The sequence below is a fragment of the Eublepharis macularius genome, chromosome 5 (genome assembly GCF_028583425.1).
Source record: "Eublepharis macularius isolate TG4126 chromosome 5, MPM_Emac_v1.0, whole genome shotgun sequence".
Lineage (NCBI taxonomy): Eukaryota > Metazoa > Chordata > Lepidosauria > Squamata > Eublepharidae > Eublepharis > Eublepharis macularius.
In genome coordinates this window covers 164,172,101-164,189,753 of record NC_072794.1, presented here as the reverse complement: position 1 = coordinate 164,189,753, position 17,653 = coordinate 164,172,101, and the positions used below count along the sequence as shown (strand labels likewise).

The 17,653-nt window shown below is 45.1% G+C and overlaps 1 protein-coding gene across 1 annotated transcript in view; it reads left to right on the top strand.

Moving 5' to 3' along the window:
• Positions 1–17,653, top strand: part of NKAIN4 (sodium/potassium transporting ATPase interacting 4) — a 146,519-nt gene that overhangs the window by 116,735 nt on the left and 12,131 nt on the right. Inside the window, exon 5 of the mRNA XM_054980545.1 lies at positions 17,342–17,402. Coding sequence (XP_054836520.1) covers positions 17,342–17,402 — 61 coding nt within the window. The remainder of the gene's footprint in view (positions 1–17,341; positions 17,403–17,653) is intronic.

Here is a 17,653-nt window from a genome sequence, read left to right as displayed (position 1 = left end):
GGTTTCATCGCTGCTGGCTGTATATCATTCATATTTCATGCAGGAGGCAAGGCATAGCAAAGCTTCCAGGAGTTTGCAATATCCCTAAGGTGTCGAGTTTAATTATAGCTTAGCTCAGACCACATGGCAGTGCAGCTTGCACTCATATGCTGTGCTCTTCCCCGAATCCCTCTGCTCTCGAAATCTCTCCATTCCAGATGAGCTCGGAGGCTGATGTAACCTCTCTGGGTAAAGTGGGAGGACTGAACAATTGAATAAACAGTAATTCATTATTGATGGAATCGTGTGTTAGTTGGAATGGGGTGAGATCAAAGCAGAACACAGATTTTAAACACTAAGCGGGATGTATTGAAACAAAGCCTTCGGATTGGAGAATGGGGCTGGAAACACACAACACAAGTGTCTAACGGGATCAGACGTCCAGCACCTAAGAGTAGATCTGCTGGTAATTGTGAAGAGGGTTCAGAAGAGAATTCAATTTGCTTCTTGATCTATAATGTGTATACAAGGAGGTATGATAAAGGGAGCCCTGACCTGGATAGCCCAGGTGAGCCTGATCTGTTTACATCTCAGAAGCTGAGCAGGGTCTGCCTTGGTTATTAATTGGATGGGTGACCTCCAATGAAGACCAGGGTTGCGAAGCCAGGCAATGGCAAACCACCTCTGTTGTCTCTTGCCATGAAAACCCCACTAGGGGGTCACTATAAGTTAGCTATGACTTGAGGGTACTCTCCACCATCATGACAAAGGGAAACACTGCACAAGGTGGGAATTCAGGCACGTAGCATCCTAGTAGCCTGCGCAGCCCACTTGAAATCTGGAGAAAAGTCCTTTCTTATCATCCAGTTACTTCAATGTGCTTTCCAACCAAGTAACCATGAACTGAGAAATCATTTTGGTTTTCTTTTCTTTTTGAAAAAAGAACTGAGGGTTGGCCACGCAAGGATCCTGACAGGCTTGGCCATGAATGCTGACCCCTCCCCGGCCACAACACCTCTCTGAGAAAGCAAATGCTCTTAAACAGGGACAGCACGCAACAGGCGTCTCAAGGAACCCCTGTCCTTGCTCCTGTACCAGAAAGTCAAAAGGAAGTATTTTATTGCACGGCTTACTTATTATTATAATAGAATTCACCACCACAAAATATGGAGACTGCCCCTGTAGTTCAGCTATATGCATGTTAAGTGCCAAATCCTATTGTTGTCGCTGTTATTTATAGTCCACTTTTTGCCACTGAGACTCAAGGCAGATGACACAGTGTAAATCAACACGATCAATGGCCGGGACATTCAGATTGGAAATGCAGAGAATGAAAACAAGCAGGAAGTCTGGTACAGACGTGATACGATGCTGAAACAAAGCGATTTGAGATGGCATATTAAACGATGTGGAAACTATTCAGTAGGAACATGCAGCAACAGACAGTATGCAGTAGTATAGTCTACAGTCCCTATCCAAAAGCATCTCTCTGGACTATTTCTTCACAGCAAAGCTCTACTACCTGCGTAGGGTAGTACAGAATGCGCATGTATGCGCAACTGCTGAGTTCACCTCTGTTTGCAGGATGGGACTGCGGAAGGCCCTGTTCAGATGATTGACGCTGCTGTGGTGAAACATAGGGAGAGAGGCAGTCCCATAGATATGAGGGACCAAGGCCATATAAGAGTTTCTGAATGGAGAGTGCCCTCAAGTCATAGCTGACTTATGGCGACCCCCGGTGGAGTTTTCATGGCAAGAGACTAACAGAGGTGTTTGCCATTGCCTGCTTCTGCAGCCTTGGTCCCATAGATATGAGTTGCTGTGTACTGAGACTGGAGCTCAGAATGATTTCAGCCCAGAGTGATTTCAGCCAAAACAATGCTCTTTATTGCAAGCCAGAACAGACAGGCGACAGCAGACACTACTCAGTAGATGACACTACACAGACTCACAAGTTGAACAGAAGCCCTCAATAGATACACAGAAACCCCGCCCCAAGAATAGCCAGTAACCAATAGGAACACGTACTTTACGATACCATCATTTGCATGAACTATATACAATGTATAAGATAGGCAGGCCAGTGATTGGTCTTTATTCCTCAGGACCGATTGGCTGCTGCCTATGGAATGTAACCAATGAGAGTGCAGGCATTAGGAACCTTGGCATAACCTGAAGCTCAGTGTGTAACAGTAAATACATTCAATATAGCAATTACCTTAGAGGCTTTGTTTGCCCAATACACAACATGAGGGACCAAGGCCATATAAGAGTTTTTGAACGGAGAGTGCCCTCAAGTCGTAGCTGACTTATGACAAACTCCTGGTGGAGTTTTCATGGCAAGAGACTAACAGAGGTGGTTTGCCATTGCCTGCTTCTGCAACACTGGTCTTCTTTGGAAGCCTTCCATCCAATTTCTAACTAAGGCCGACCCTGCTTATCTTCTCTGACGAGATCAAGCTCACCTGGGCTATCAGGTCAGGGCATAAGAATCTCTAGCACTTTTTAAAAAATGGCAAAGGAGCTTTGGGAAGGGAAACATTTAGCACAGAGAAGCACTGGTGGTGGTGGGGGGGGTGCTTGCCCTTTCGACCAGTGGCTATTAGTCGTGATAAATGGATCCTCCAGGTACAGAGACAAGTACTGCTTCGTCGCAGTTGCTGGGGATAAATAGCTGAGAATGAGTGTCGTTTTCATGGCCCACTTGGGAGTTACTACAGGTTAGCAACAGTGTAATGTAAACGTGTTTAAAATATAATTAAGGAATGGGAAGGGAAAGGGAAAGCAGGAATTCTAACTTCTGTTCTGCATTCATAATCAGTACGGCAGATTAACATTCTCATTCTCATTCATGTAAAGGGCGGAGGGGGGGAAGCACCTTTTTACAACTTTGATAGATCATGGGGAAACATCAACTTGACCCATGTTTCATGTTCATAATATTATCAAAAGTTTGCTGCTATGCTTCTACCAAGTACAGCGCAAGCATCTGATAAGGATGAGAACGAGCTGAGACCAAGACTGGAAAATAAAAGGGGGGGGGGACATAGAAAAAATAGAAGGTGGGGGAGAGAGAAATGAAAGCAGGTTTATTTATTTAAATTTATATTCCGCTTGCCCTGCTAGCAGGTTCCGAACAGATTACAAACAGAAAATATAAAATCATCCGGGTAGCATAAAAGTATAAAAACATCGATATCAAAATTCATGTAAACAGCAGCGCACATATTGTACAACCCTCCAGTATCATGAAAAGAAGAAAGTAAAATGAAGAAGAAAATGTGGGAAAGAAGAAGGATTAAGGAAGAGAAGGAAATGTTTTATTTTGTAGCAGCACGCTCACTGGGCTACCCCTTTGCAAGATCTGGCTGGGCAAACAAAACTATGGAGCGGGGTGGAATAAAAAGGAAATAATAATAATAATAACAACAATAACAACAACATTCGATTTATATACCGCCCTTCAGGACAACTTAATGCCCACTCAGAGCGGTTTACAAAGTATGCTACTATTATCCCCACAACAAAACACCCTGTGATGTGGGTGGGACTGAGAGAGCTCCAGAGAGCTGTGACTAGCCCAAGGTCACCCAGCTGGATTCAAGCGGAGGAGAGGGGAATCAAACCCGGTTCTCCAGATTAGAGTCCCACACTCTAACCACTACACCAAACTGGGAAAGGACAGATGGCTGGAGACAACCAGGAGAGAAGGACCATGTTAGGAAACTGCATCCTAGCAAATGCTACAGCAGCCATCAGCCGTGTTGGCTGGTCTTGCTCCAATGCTGGCTCAGTTGCGGGGCTTAGCAGCATTTCCTGATAAGCAAGTGTTTGCCTCAGCCTCATTGCCGTGAAGTTTGCTGAAAGGCATGGCTGGCAGATAGCCAGAGTGACTGCCGTTTGCTTTGCCTTCTTTGCATCCCTTGTGACTTCAGTGTGAAGTGCGTTAAAAAGTAAAATAAATGGAAATGCATTTGCTGAATGCAGCATGGGTCTGGCTTTGCATGCCCTCAAGCTGACTTGAGACGCCTGGATTTTCTCCCCACATTTCCCTCCCTCTCGGTGTGAGCCTAGCATTTATGTCCTGTAGATTGGATTATTCGATTGCTAGTCGTTCAGAGGCATAGCCTACCTCACAGGATTGTTGTGACAGTAAAATGGAGGACAGGAGAACAATGTAAGCTGCTATGGCTTTCCATAAATGAAGAGAAAGCAATTACTAAGTGTTGGGAAGAGACGGCATTTTTTCAGTTGTTGTAACCCCAAGCCCCTGGGATAGAGAAGGCTGGCTGAATGAGTAAATGTAAGAATCCTGCTGTGAATAACCTTTTCAAGGACTTCGGAAGTTATAAATGTCAGCAGCCATGGGTTACATTTCCAGGGCAGTAATGAATTTTTAATTGTATGTTCACAGCTTAATGTATTTTTCTACTCTATTTTTTCCCTCAGTGTCATATAGGGGGTAAACATTACAGGAGAGAGAGAGAGAGAGAGAGAGAGAGAGAGAGAGAGAGAGAGAGAGAGAGAGAGAGAGAGAGAGAGAGAGAGAAGCTTGACAACCAAGGAGTGATAAGCAGAGCTTCTTTTGGTCCTTTGAAGCCAAGAAAATCTCTGATTTCTGTCTCCACTTTTCATCTCTTGCTCCTCTTTAGCGGTCTCATCACTTAGCACCTAGAGAAAGCATGTTGGTTGGGTGAGATTTAAAAAGGAAAGCCAAGGAGCAGAGTCAGATATTAGCACATCGGAAATTTTAGCTCTATAAAAATACTTTACTACACAGCAGGGGAAAGGGGCACATTTGGAAAGAAAATAAAGAATATCTAACTAACTACATCTTGATGGCTAGGCTAGGAGTTTAGAGAGAAACTTAGAGACATTGGCTGATTCCGCACACATTGGATAATGCACTTTCAATGCACTTTATCGATCGTTTGAAGTGGATTATTTGTTCCGCACACAAAAAAATCTGTTCCAAATGATCTCTAAAGAGGATTGGAAGTGCATTATTCAACGTGTGCGGAATCACTTTGAGACTGAACTGAGAACTGAGAGCAATAAAAACTTAGTATATGTTGCTGGCTAATTGCTCCCCAATAAAACTGGCTCATCCAATAGACAGTCCTAGATTCCTTCATTAAGACTAACGACTCCCTTTTCTATGGTGGGAACTTTTACTCGAAGCCTAAGTGATCCTATGCTAACTAGCTATCTGATTAAACAAACAGAATAACAATTCAACTCTTTCATGACTGAACGTAGGACACTTGCAAAAATCCCAACAAAGTGAGAATTGATCATTGGCCCTCATCTGAGAGTACATATCAAGAAAAGGGCAATGGGAGGGAAGAGTTATGTCTAATATCCTTTCCTTGAAAACTCAGTGCTTAAGCCTGGGTATCTTTTAGAAGCAACATAAGATATTTTACTTCAAGTTAGCATTCGATGACTAGGGACAGAGAATTAAGGCTAGACGAAGGTAGTTTAATCCATGTGATTGGAGGTTTCTAGGTTTAGCTTATTCCCATCGCTCTGAACATCGGGGCAGGGTGAATGGTAAATCCAATAATTAAATAATAAAGTGACAATTTGTCAAAAAGCTGGTCGGAGATTGTTCAGGTCAGCCACGGCATTTTCAGCACCACGGCCAGTTCCATAGCTTCTTACCTATATTTTATCAATGGATGATCTAAACTCATCCTAAACAATCCTAAACAGATGACTTTCTAAGGCAATTAAATTCAATAGCCTTAGAAGGGTATAACTCTTCTTAAAACTGCACAGTAAATCATATTAACAAATTCAGTTGAGTCTGCAGCACACCCTGTTTTCCACTTTAAGACTACAATTGCTGACTTTGGGGCTGAAACAATGTATTTCTTCACCTGCTGCCCTCTATTCTCTATTTGTCCTGAACACCCAGCCTGGAAGAAGACTCTTAGAGAACTCAAAAGGCTGTACATTGTTTTGTGATGCACATGGGTTTGTGAGATTTCCCCTGAGCCTACTAAAAGATAAAACATTTTTGGTTTTAGAGCTTATCTGTAGACCATGTCCCAAGGCAAGCTTCCATCTCGGTCAACGATAAGTCCAACTTGTCTGCTTAGACAGATCTTTGGTTTTTCAACATCTGTTTCTCCTTACGTTCCCGCTTTGTGTTGGATTTTGCTGTGTTGATCCTCAGGATGTATAAATGTCGTTTATTTTTGTTACCCTCCTGAATATTTTTTTTAAAAAAACTTTTATAACAGTTATTATACAAATGTGACTTTGCCCAGTACTTGAAGAGCGCAGCTAGATTTCCAAAAATGCTGCACTGGCCATTTGGAAACTGCTGGATCTTCTTCTGCCAGCTACCAACGGAGATTAAAGAGCTTGCTTGAGCTGTGTGTCTAGTTAAGCAACATACATAGCTCAGGGCAGTATACATGGGAATGATCTCATTTTATCCTCATAATTTCTTTGGCTGGTAGTCTGGAGGTTGGCAGGGGCTAAAGCCAGCCTGTGCCTGAGGAACAAACTGCTCAGACAAAGGATCATTGGCCCCTGATGCCATCTGATCTCTGTTGACTGCGGAGCCACAATGCCTCTTTCTTGCCATCTGCAGTTCTGGCAATGCAACGCAGAGAAGGTCTGTCCCCTGAAAACTGCCCCAAAGATGTCATAAGATCCTTGAGCACCTTCCTCCGTCCCACTCTGCAGCTTTCCAACAACAATTGAGGCATCTATTGCCCCATTAGCAGGACAACAGTCACTGATATCTGCTGCACAAAATGTTCTCCCAACTTCCATCGTATAGGGATGTCATCCTTTGATGTCCTGTCTGTTTTATTATTTTAAGCAGAAGTCCTACTTTATTATTTATTTTAGTTTGCAATGGATATTTTTTTCTTATAGTCCAATGTCAAGACAGTGTACCAATAGCTAAAAATACATCGGTATGAGAGGTAGTGTGGTGTAGAGGTTAGAGTGTTGGATTAGGATAGAGACTCGGTTTTGAATCTTGCTGATGACCTTTGGCCAATCACACAGTATCAGACTAACCTACTTCACAAGGTTGTAAAGATAAAATGGAGAAGAGAAGAACACTGTAAACCACTTTGGGTACTACTGGGGAGTAAAGTGGGGTATAAATGTAGTAAATAAATGGGAGTTTCCCTGTACCTGAACAACAAGCTTCTAAGCTCCTCCCTCTAGAGTAACTGAATTATTCAAAAGGGCCTTATACTCAGATAGAAAGGCTGTGTTGTAGGGAGGGGGTCTTAGATGCTTCACTAACAAGATAGGGACCATAGATTTCACCACTTACATCCTATCTGTTGCTTAAGTATGTGCTCCTATGTGCTACTCGTGCTTCAAATATGATCCTACCAAGTAGTTATATGTTGTCTAATGTCAGTCCTACAATTGCTTATGCTCTGTTTCAGCATTTTTTCAACTTTGTATTGGATTCCAGCTAATGCTATGTCTTGGTCAAGTTGTATCTATTTACCCTATGGTATTGTTTATGGAAATGTCCTTGATATTGATTGTGCTAATTTCACACTATGTAATCCACCTTGAGTCACAGTGAGAAAGGCAGAGTATAAATGAAAACAACATCAACAGCAGCAGCAACAACATCAACAACAGCAGATTGGCAACTGTGTGAGACAGATAACCTGTTTCCAGCCTACTGAACCTTTACAATAACCATGAAGGTAACTCTGCTTGACATCAGAAAGGCTTGCAACTCAAACTGTGAAGTGCACTCAGCAGTGTGCGCAACCATAATGTATTGCAAACTGTAGGGATAAGGAATGCTGCAACAGAACCCCTTCCAGATGTTTGTGCTGGGGTACCCTCTGCCCTCTGCATGCCCACGCCTTTACCCTGGAACTCATGCCCAAGAAAAGAAGGTGCCGCAGTCTTAATTCATCATATCAGTGAGTCCATTCAATATTCATAATTTATTTGAAGTGGTAATATTCATTCATATGAACACAACGAAATGATGGGGGAAGAGGGCAACATTTTTACACCACTCTAAGGGTCCAGCTGTATCTCAATTACCCCTCCCATGCCCATAGGCATTTGTTTTCTTTTGCAAATGCAGCTGTCCAGGAGAGGAGAAAAACAGGGCTTTTTTTCAGCTGGAACGAGGTGGAACAGAGTTCCGGAACCTCTTGAAAATGGTCACATGGCTGGTGGCCCCGCCCCCTGATCTCCAGGCAGAGGGGAGTTTAGATTGCCCTCTGCACCGCTCCAGCAGCACAGAGGGCAATCTAAACTCCCCTCTGCCTGGAGATCAGGGGGCAGGGCCACAAGCCATGTGACCATTTTCGCCAAGGGCGCTTTAAACTTTTAAAAACTCCCCCCTTGTTCCAGCTGACCCAAAGTGACATCATTGGTCCTGAGAGCGTGTGCGCACTTTGCGCATGCACATGTGGTACCAGGGCCACCACCTCCTGCCAAGAGTTGCCCCCTGTGCTGGCAACCCACTGAGTCCCACCACCTCTTTTCCCAGAAAAAAAGCCCTGGAGAAAAATAATAGTTAAAATTAAGGGTAGCTTTTCTAGACAGAAAATAGCAGGTGAAAAAGAGTGCGTCCTCCTTCCCTCTCTCCCACATTCCCTTTCTTGTGAAACGACAACAATCTTTTTTTGTGTGTTTGTGTGTGCTGGATTTACATCCTAAAAAGGTACGGAAGAAGCAAAAGCTCCCAGTTAAGGCTGAAACAACTTGAGTGAATGGCTGTTGTGTCCCTTTCCAAAAAAAAAAAAAGATAAAGCATACAGAAAGTTGAACTGAAGGAGAGGGTTCAGACTGGCATCGTCCGCTGTGTTGAAGTGGATTTTTAACCCTTGCTTACCTCATTTCTTAAATGTGTTCCTTCTTGCAGCTAATATTAAGCCTGGCTTGAAGGGAGCGGGGAAAGGCAAAGTTACAGTTCCTGGATTTATTCCCTGTCTGAACACAAGAGTAGAGGGTGGTTTTCAGTTAGAGAAGAGTATTTCCAACAACCTGGGCCGTTTCCAGACAGCTCACCTGCCTCCGGAATGTCGCACCATGTTGCGGGGAAAACGCAAAATATCGCGTTTTCTCACGCGAGTTCCGGAGGCAGGTAAGCCGTCTAGAAACGGCCCTGGAGGGGAAAAAATGTCTTGCTCCTTTAAGAGAGGCTTAATGTGTGGAAATGGGCAATAGAAATTTTTTGTGGCATGGAGATCAGTAACATCACCTAGTAAATAACATCCAATTAAGCCCCTCTTAATGGGGTAGGACGTTTTTTCCCTCCAGGTCATTGGAAGCCCTGACAGGTTTAAATGCACAGTCTAGAAGTGGTGAGTAGGGAGAGTTTGAAGCCCACCTTTTCCACTTGGCTGTTGTTAGATTTTCCCACTGTGTGGGAGGAGGAAATGGGGCTGAAGGACAGCGAGAGAGAGAGAGAGAGAGAGAGAGAGAGAGAGAGAGAGAGAGAATGAGCCCTGCCATTTAAAAATCTCTGAGGAGGCTAGCCTAACAAGCAAGGAGCTACTTTTGTGCTCTCAACAAACTGCTCAGAAAGCCTTGTGCTGTCACTGAACTGTCTTTGAAAAGAGCAGCAGGGCAGCAGAAGCCCTGGGCATTTCTGTCTGTAGCACTGGGGCAACCACAGAGAAGGGCCTGCACCTAGTGGATGCCAGCTTGACCTCCCTCTGTGAAGGTGCTCGAAGTCAGATCCTAATTGGTAGATTTCAAAGAGCGGGGGGAAACGTTTTTTTTTTTCAGAAAGTACCTTTCAGAACTTTTATGAAATCCCTTTTAGGGCTTCAGAAGTAGAAATAAACAGTTTGAATTGAGCCCAGTGAAGTTGTTGGAACTCAAGAAATGTCTCCACTCACTTGCTCATACTTGACAAAAGAGGAGGAGCAATATTTTGGATTCATTGGTTTCCAGACTGTGTCCATGAGTAGCCCCACACAGAGTAGATTACAGGAGTCTAGTCTGGAAGTATCCAACGCCTGAATATAGACTTGGCAGTTTCCCACCGGGGGCGCAGGGGGGGATGCTTGCATTTCCTGCAACTGCCCCTGCAGACAGTGGGAGAAAAATAATGGGGGGAAAATCTCTGTTGAATGACAGTGTGACATCACTCTGAAAGAATACCTCTCTAGGCATCATCAGAAATTTTGTAGTTTTACCATAGAGTTTCTGGCAATTCCTAGAGAGGTTTGACATCACTACTGGGTTTTCCCTGGAAGTGATGTCATACCATCCCCTGATGGTGCTCACCCATGTCTCTGCATACCCTGGACTCCTGCCAGTTGCCAGCCCTACCTGGATGATATTGACAAGATCTCTCAGTGTGAGCAGTGATGTTCAGAAGCCCAAAATGTGACAACAGCCATTAGCTTTGATCTCTTTAAAACAGAGCTGATAGAAAGCATGGAGGGTGGATTTGTTAGCCTTAATAGCTAAAGAGAATGAACTTCCATGCTTACAAGCAATATTGAGTAACAAATGTTGAGGCCATATAGCAGAAGGTTGTTGCCTTCATAATATAATAAATGTGCACTTATATTCTGCCCTTCTAGATAGATGAGTGCCAACTCAGAGCAGTGAACAAAATAAGTGTTATTCATCACCACTTGGGGCTGAGAGGAGTGGCTGAGCCAAGGCACATAGCAGGAGTGGGAGTTGAACCACCAGGGTGCTGATTTGCAGCCCAGGCGCTTAACCACTATGCTATAGCAGCCACATGCGTTTCTTGTAAATGTCCCTGTAGGCCACTGTTGGAAATAGAATGCTAAATTTGATAAACCTTTGGTTTGATCCAGCAGAGATCATCTTACACTCCCCAAATCTATCAACTACATTTTTATCCCATCCTTTCTCCCGAGAGCTCAGGGCTGTGTACAAGGTCCCTCCTACCTTATTTCATCCTCACAACAACCCTGTGAGGAAGCTTAGGCTGAGAATGTCTGAGCCAAAACAACTTAGTGGCCTTTAAGGGAATGTGCAAGAATTGACCATCAGGAGTCCCAGTTTCTAGACTAATTCTAACCGCTGCACCACACTGGCTCTCAAGAAAGAGATGTCTTCTCTACTCCCCTAACCCCTCCCTCCCCTACACTCCCATCATCAGAATATCTTCTAACAGCAGCCTGAGAAGTTACGCCCGAAAAGATTGTTGCCTAGGTTAGGCATGGCCTTCACACGAGCATACACAATGTCTGTGGAAGGAGGTGCTTTGTTCATATTTGTGACTCTAAAAGACTTGTGCATAGGTTTTGCATGGCACTTGTATGAGCATGCACAATGCCTGTGGAAGGAGGTGCTTTACTCATATTTGTGACTCCAAAAGATTGGTGCATAGGTTTTGCATGGCCTTTGCAAGGAGGTGCTTTGCTCATATTTGTGATTCCAAAAGATTGGTGCATAGGTTTTGCATGGCCTTTGTACGAGCATGCACAATGCCTGTGCAAGGAGGTGCTTTACTCATATTTGTGACTCCAAAAGATTGGTGCATAGGTTTTGCATGGCCTTTGCATGAGCAAACATAATGCTTGTGCAAGGAGGTGCTTTGCTCATATTCATGACCAGGGCCGGATCTAGGGTTGCCAGCACCTGGGGCAACCCTAGTCCGTGATGACATCATTTGGTGACATCATCACGCAGGGCAGCGGAGGAAGCATGCGGGGCTGGGAAGCCGCCCCCGCCATTTGCCTCCCTGCAAGCGAATGGCGCAGGCAACCTTGCAGCCCCGCACGCTTCCTTTCGCCTGCCTCGCAGGACAGGGGGTGGCCGGCTTGCCACACACCCCCTGTCCGGCGGGGCAGGCAAAAGGCAGCGCGGGGGGCTGTGAGGCTGCCCATGCCATGCGCCTGCCTCACAGAACAGGGGGCGGCCAGCTGCCTCCTCTCTTGAGGGGCAGGCGAATGGCAGCGTGGAGGGCTGCGATGCTGCCCATGCTGCCGCCTGCACGCTCCAGCAGCTGGCAGCTGCTCCTGGTGCCCCCTCCCTGACAGTGCCGGGGGCAGTCTACCGCCCTGCCCCCCTCAATCCGGCCCTGTTCGTGACTCCAAAAGACTGGCACATAGGTTTTGCATGGCCTTCGCATGAGCATACACAATGCCTGTGCAAGGAGGCGCTTTACTCATATTTGTGACTCCAAAAGATTGGTGCAAAAGTTTTGCATGGCCTTCACACGAGCATGCACAATGCCTGTGCAAGGAGGTGCTTTACTCATATTTGTGACTCCAAAAGATTGGTGCATAGGTTTTGCGTGGCCTTTGCATGAGCAAACATAATGCTTGTGCAAGGAGGTGCTTTACTCATATTCATGACCAGAGCCGGATCTAGGGTTGCCGGCACCCAGGGCAACCCTAGTCCGACCTAGCACGCACGCGCAGCACGCATGTGCTCCTGGTGCGGCATGATGATATCATTTTGGTGACATCATCACGCAGGGCGGCGGAGGAAGCGTGTGGGGCTGGGAAGCTGCCCCCGCCATTTGCCTCCCTGCAGGCGAATGGCGCGGGCAACCTTGCAGCCCCGCATGCTGTCTTTTGCCTGCCCCGCAGGACAGGGGGCGATGCTCCCCATGCTGCCGCCTGCACGCTCCAGCAGCTGGCAGCTGCTCCCGGTGCCCCCTCCCTGGCAGCGCCAGGGGCAGACTACCCCTCCGCCCCCCTCAATCTGGCCCTGTTCATGACTCCAAAAGACTGGTACATAGGTTTTGCATGTCCTTTGTACGAGCATGCAAAATGCCTGTGCAAGGAGGTGCTTTGCTCATATTTGTGACTCCAAAAGATTGGTGCACAAGTTTTGCATGGCCTTCGCACAAGCATGCACAATGCCTGTGCAAGGAGGTGCTTTGCTCATATTTATGACTCCAAAAGATTGGTGCATAGGTTTTGCATGTCCTTTGTACGAGCATGCAAAATGCCTGTTCAAGGAGGTGCTTTACTCATATTTGTCACTCCAAAAGATTGGTGCTTAGGTTTTGCATGGCCTTCACATACGCAGGCATAATTTCTGTCCAAGGAGGTGCTTTGCTCATATTTGTGACTCCAAAAGATTGGTGTATAGGTTTTGTGGCCTTCGCACGAGCATGCACAATGCCTGTGCAAGGAGGTGCTTTGCTCATATTTATGACTCCAAAATATTGGTGCATAGGTTTTGCATGTCCTTTGTACGAGCATGCAAAATGCCTGTTCAAGGAGGTGCTTTACTCATATTTGTCACTCCAAAAGATTGGTGCTTAGGTTTTGCATGGCCTTCACATACGCAGGCATAATTTCTGTCCAAGGAGGTGCTTTGCTCATATTTGTGACTCCAAAAGATTGGTGTATAGGTTTTGTGGCCTTCGCACGAGCATGCACAATGCCTGTGCAAGGAGCAGCTTTGCTCATATTTGTGACTCCAAATGATTGGTGCATAGGTTTTGCATGGCCTTTGTACAAGCATGCACAATGCCTGTGCAAGGAGGTGCTTTACTCATATTTGTGACTCCTGCAGAGCATACCATAACTCTGTTTGGAAGGTTGTAAGCCCAACTACTTTGTTCTCCACTGTGAACTTAATCCACTTTAACGAAGAATCACAATCGAACCATTATTCACGCCGCAGGAAGACGGGATGATGCATGAGGCAGCTCTGAAAAGTGGAGTCATTCATTTTTAATACAAAAGCAACATACATCATGCCCCTGAACGCCAGGTGGGATAATGAGCTTTTTGGTGGAGGGATTATGGGATGCATTTGAGTCAGGCAGGCCTGTCCAGACAGTGCTACTCAGGAATTGAGTAATGTTTGACTTTGTTTGAGGGGAAAAGCTGCCTTGCCAAATGGGATTCTTTGAGTTTCCTTATTAAGAGTTACAAGCACCAAGAATAACAGAACCAGTTATCTTTCTTCTTCTTCTTCTATTGAGTCTGGTGGATGCTAGGAAAACTTCTGGCCAGCCATGCTGTGAAGCAGCAGTGGATATTCCTTGAAGACTTGCTTTCCTGTCTGATAAATGAACTTTGCAATGATTGAATAATGGTTGGGCCAGAGGCTTTTGCATTGCTCAACAAGAGAAACTGGTATTGGGCTCAGGAATCTAGCATCCAGAGAATATCAACTTTTTTAAAAAAGTGTCCTGCTGAACTCCCTCTCCTCCCCAGGTACCTCCCTCAAATTTCCAGGCTGCAGTTGACAACCCTAGTAAGGAGACATTATTTTTCAAGTACTTGCTCCCACTACAGACCCCACACTCACTTTCTCCCTGGAACAGCATTTGGAGGTGTTCAGTGGGCTACAGCAGGAGCCGAGAGGCAGAAAAGTTTCCTTCCGTTGGTAACAGACCCCCTGGTGATAGAAAACGACCTTTGTATCGAACTTAGGATTGCCAGGTCCCCTTACCCTCCTGGCAGTGCAACCTGGTGCTTTCCTTCTTGTTCTTCCTGGCATGCTCTGTGCCCATGTGGTCCCACACTGGTGTGATGACATCACTTCCTGGAAGTGACATTATTACACATGGTGGGGAGCAGATAGGCATCGCAGCAGTCCAATTTGGGCTCCAAATGGGCGTTCAGAATCTAAATCAGCCTGCTGTGAAGTGCAGGAGCACTCCTCGGATGGTGCTATGATGTCATTGCGCCAGCCCCAGGAGTGCACCTGAGAGGCCCATTCCCTGCCTTCCCACCACCCCTGCCAGCCAGTTAAGTGGTGGGGGGCAATAAGAGGGAACGGGAGATCTCCCACCCCCACCATGTGCAATAAAAACAGAGGTGACTGTTCTGTTATTCTTGGTTCTTGTAACTCTTAATTAGGGGGAATGGGATCCCTAACAAATTCCCAATATATACATGGTACAGGATCCAACTTTTATTTTATTTATTTATATCATTTATATTCCACCTTTCTCACTGAGACTCAAGGTGGATTACATAGTGTGGGATTAGTACAATCAGTGGCAAGGACAAGGGCAGGCATTTCCATACAGTGCCAAGGACATTTCCATAAACAATGTCATAGGGTAAATGAATACAAGTTTGCAAAGATGTAGTATTAGCAAGGATCCAATATGGGGTTGAAGAATTCCTGAAACAGAACATAATCAATTCTAGGATTGACATTAAACAACATGAAGCACAGGTAGTGTTAAGTATGGGGTTGAGTTAGGGCTTAGCAAGGCCCCTGATGTCTGTGAGTTCATTGAGTGTTTGAGCTTCTATCTTAGGCTCCTAAAGCCCTCAATCCTATTGGCTGTTCTCCTGCTGGCTGCATCCAATCCACTATGTACAATAAAGTCCAATCACAGCTCTGTAAATAGGTGACATTGTATATAGTAATGCAAATTATGGTATTCTAGGGTGTGTGATAGATGCAGAGGAGTTAGCCGTGTTAGTCTGTAGTAGCAAAATCAAAAAGAGTCCAGTAGCACCTTTAAGACTAACCAACTTTATTGTAGCATAAGCTTTCGAGAATCACAGTTCTCTTTGTCAGATGCATGACGAAGAGAACTGTGATTCTCGAAAGCTTATGCTACAATAAAGTTGGTTAGTCCTAAAGGTGCTACTGGACTCTTTTTGATCTAGGGTGTGTGTTACTGTTGGTGGTTGGTTATTATCGGGGCGGGGTTTGTGAGTGTATATATTTGGCTCACGTTGAGCTTGTGTGGTCTGTCTGTCTCTTCTGGCCTTCGATAAACATGTTGTTCTGACCTGAAATCATTGCTGGCTGAGATCACTATGAGCACAAGGCTCAATATTTAACAGGTAGTATATAGTAGTACATATTTAAAGCAACAGATAATATGTAAGGCAACATAAGGGTAAACTCTATGGTTCCTAACTCATTAGGGAAACATCTGGGACCCCTTTCCTACAATACCACCCTCTTAGCTGAGAAAAAGACCTTCAGTTTTGCATTGTTTGCGGAAAGCCAGGAGCATGGGGGCTCTCCTGACCTCCTCAGTTAGGCTGTTCCACAGGGTGGGGGCCACCACAGAGAAAGCCTGTGTATGGGTTGCTGTTGATTTCACCCATGTGCAGGTTGGCGTGGGGGCTCTCCTGACCTCCTCAGGCAGGCCGTTCCAGAGGGCAGGGGCCAGGGCAGGCTTAAGATTGCCTAGGCAGAGATGCTTCCTTGATTCTCTAAGAATAGAATTCACGTGGCTCTAGAGGGATGGTAGATCTAGGTGAGGGGTTTTCAAACCTCCTGGGAATCCTTTCTGGAATCATTGAATAGTTAGCTGTGGAGCCCCTGTGCGTGGGCCCAGTTTCTGTTGCATGTCCCCTTCTCCTAAACCTTCCAAGCCATCTTCTACTGCTCAGCGTCGCTGGGGCTGATTAATAACATAATAATAATAACATTAGATTTATATACCGCCCTTCAGGACAACTTAATGCCCACTCAGAGCGGTTTACAAAGTGTTATTATTACTCCACAACAATCACCCTGTGAGGTGGGTGGGGCTGAGAGAGTTCCAGAGAACTGTGACTGACCCAAGGTCACTCAGCTGGCTTCAAGTGGAGGAGCGGGGATTCAAACCCGGCTCTCCAGATTAGAGTCCCGTGCTCTTAACCACTACACCAAACTGGCTCCAAACTGATAAGAAGAGGTTTGATCTAACACGGGGGAGCATTCAACATTTTTATTTATTTATTTAAAACATTTATATGCTGCCTTTCCACCCCAAGAGGGCCCTCAAGGCAGCGAACGTGAAGGCATTAAAAGCATTTGAAACAGTATTAAAATGTATATATAGTTAATAAAACAGGAATGACATATAGATACCCACCCACTTGCAACTAGAATTAGCGTAATATCTAATCTTCCATTTTAGGATTCTGCTGAATATGTAGACCAGACATCACTTTTGAGTAGGCTTGCCAACCTCTGAGTGGGAACGGATATTACAAACCACACTTCCCGGAATGTATAGTTAAAGGTAGTTAATTAATTTCCAAATATTTTGCAGTATATTAAAATGACAAAGTGCACAGTGTTCCACAGTAATAAATAACAATTCACATACAACCAACAGTTAACCATACGTTCAATAATTCAATAAATCAGTAAATAGTTCAATAAATATCACAATAAATACACATGCAATTGTTGCAAAACAGTCCAACTGGTGGAGAGGATGAAATCACTCCGAAACTACCACCATTCATACAAAAACCAATGAACCCTTAAAGAGTCTCTTGTATATTTACTTGTAAGTTTTTTGTATGAACGGGGGTAGTTTCGAAGTGATTTGGCCCCAAAGAGTCACCAGAAGACACAAATGCAAAGACGATGCCGTTCCAAAGTCCGATGTGCACAACGCAATGTACATTGCCACAAAGCAGTCACTGGCTCAATAAACAGCGGCGTTACTCGTTTTCTTTGCTCTTGTCTTTTTCAGCTGGCGGGCTTCGTCTACGCCTGTTACGTTGTCAGTGTTTTTACAGAAGAAGAAGACAGCTGTAAGTATTCCATCGACGGAGACCCTTGCAGTGGGGATGGATCAATGCTTTTCTTCCGAGACCGAAACGCCCGAAGCCTCCGGCTGGCAGGATGACCTGTTGGACAAGGAGCTTATAAGGGGCCGTTCTCGGATATGTGTTTGTTGCTCAATTACTGTAACCTCAAGGAGTGCCGTGGCTGTGAAATGGTCATTGCAGTTCAAAAACTGCAGGAAGGATGTTCAGTCAACTTAGCCTGGAACGAGAAAGAT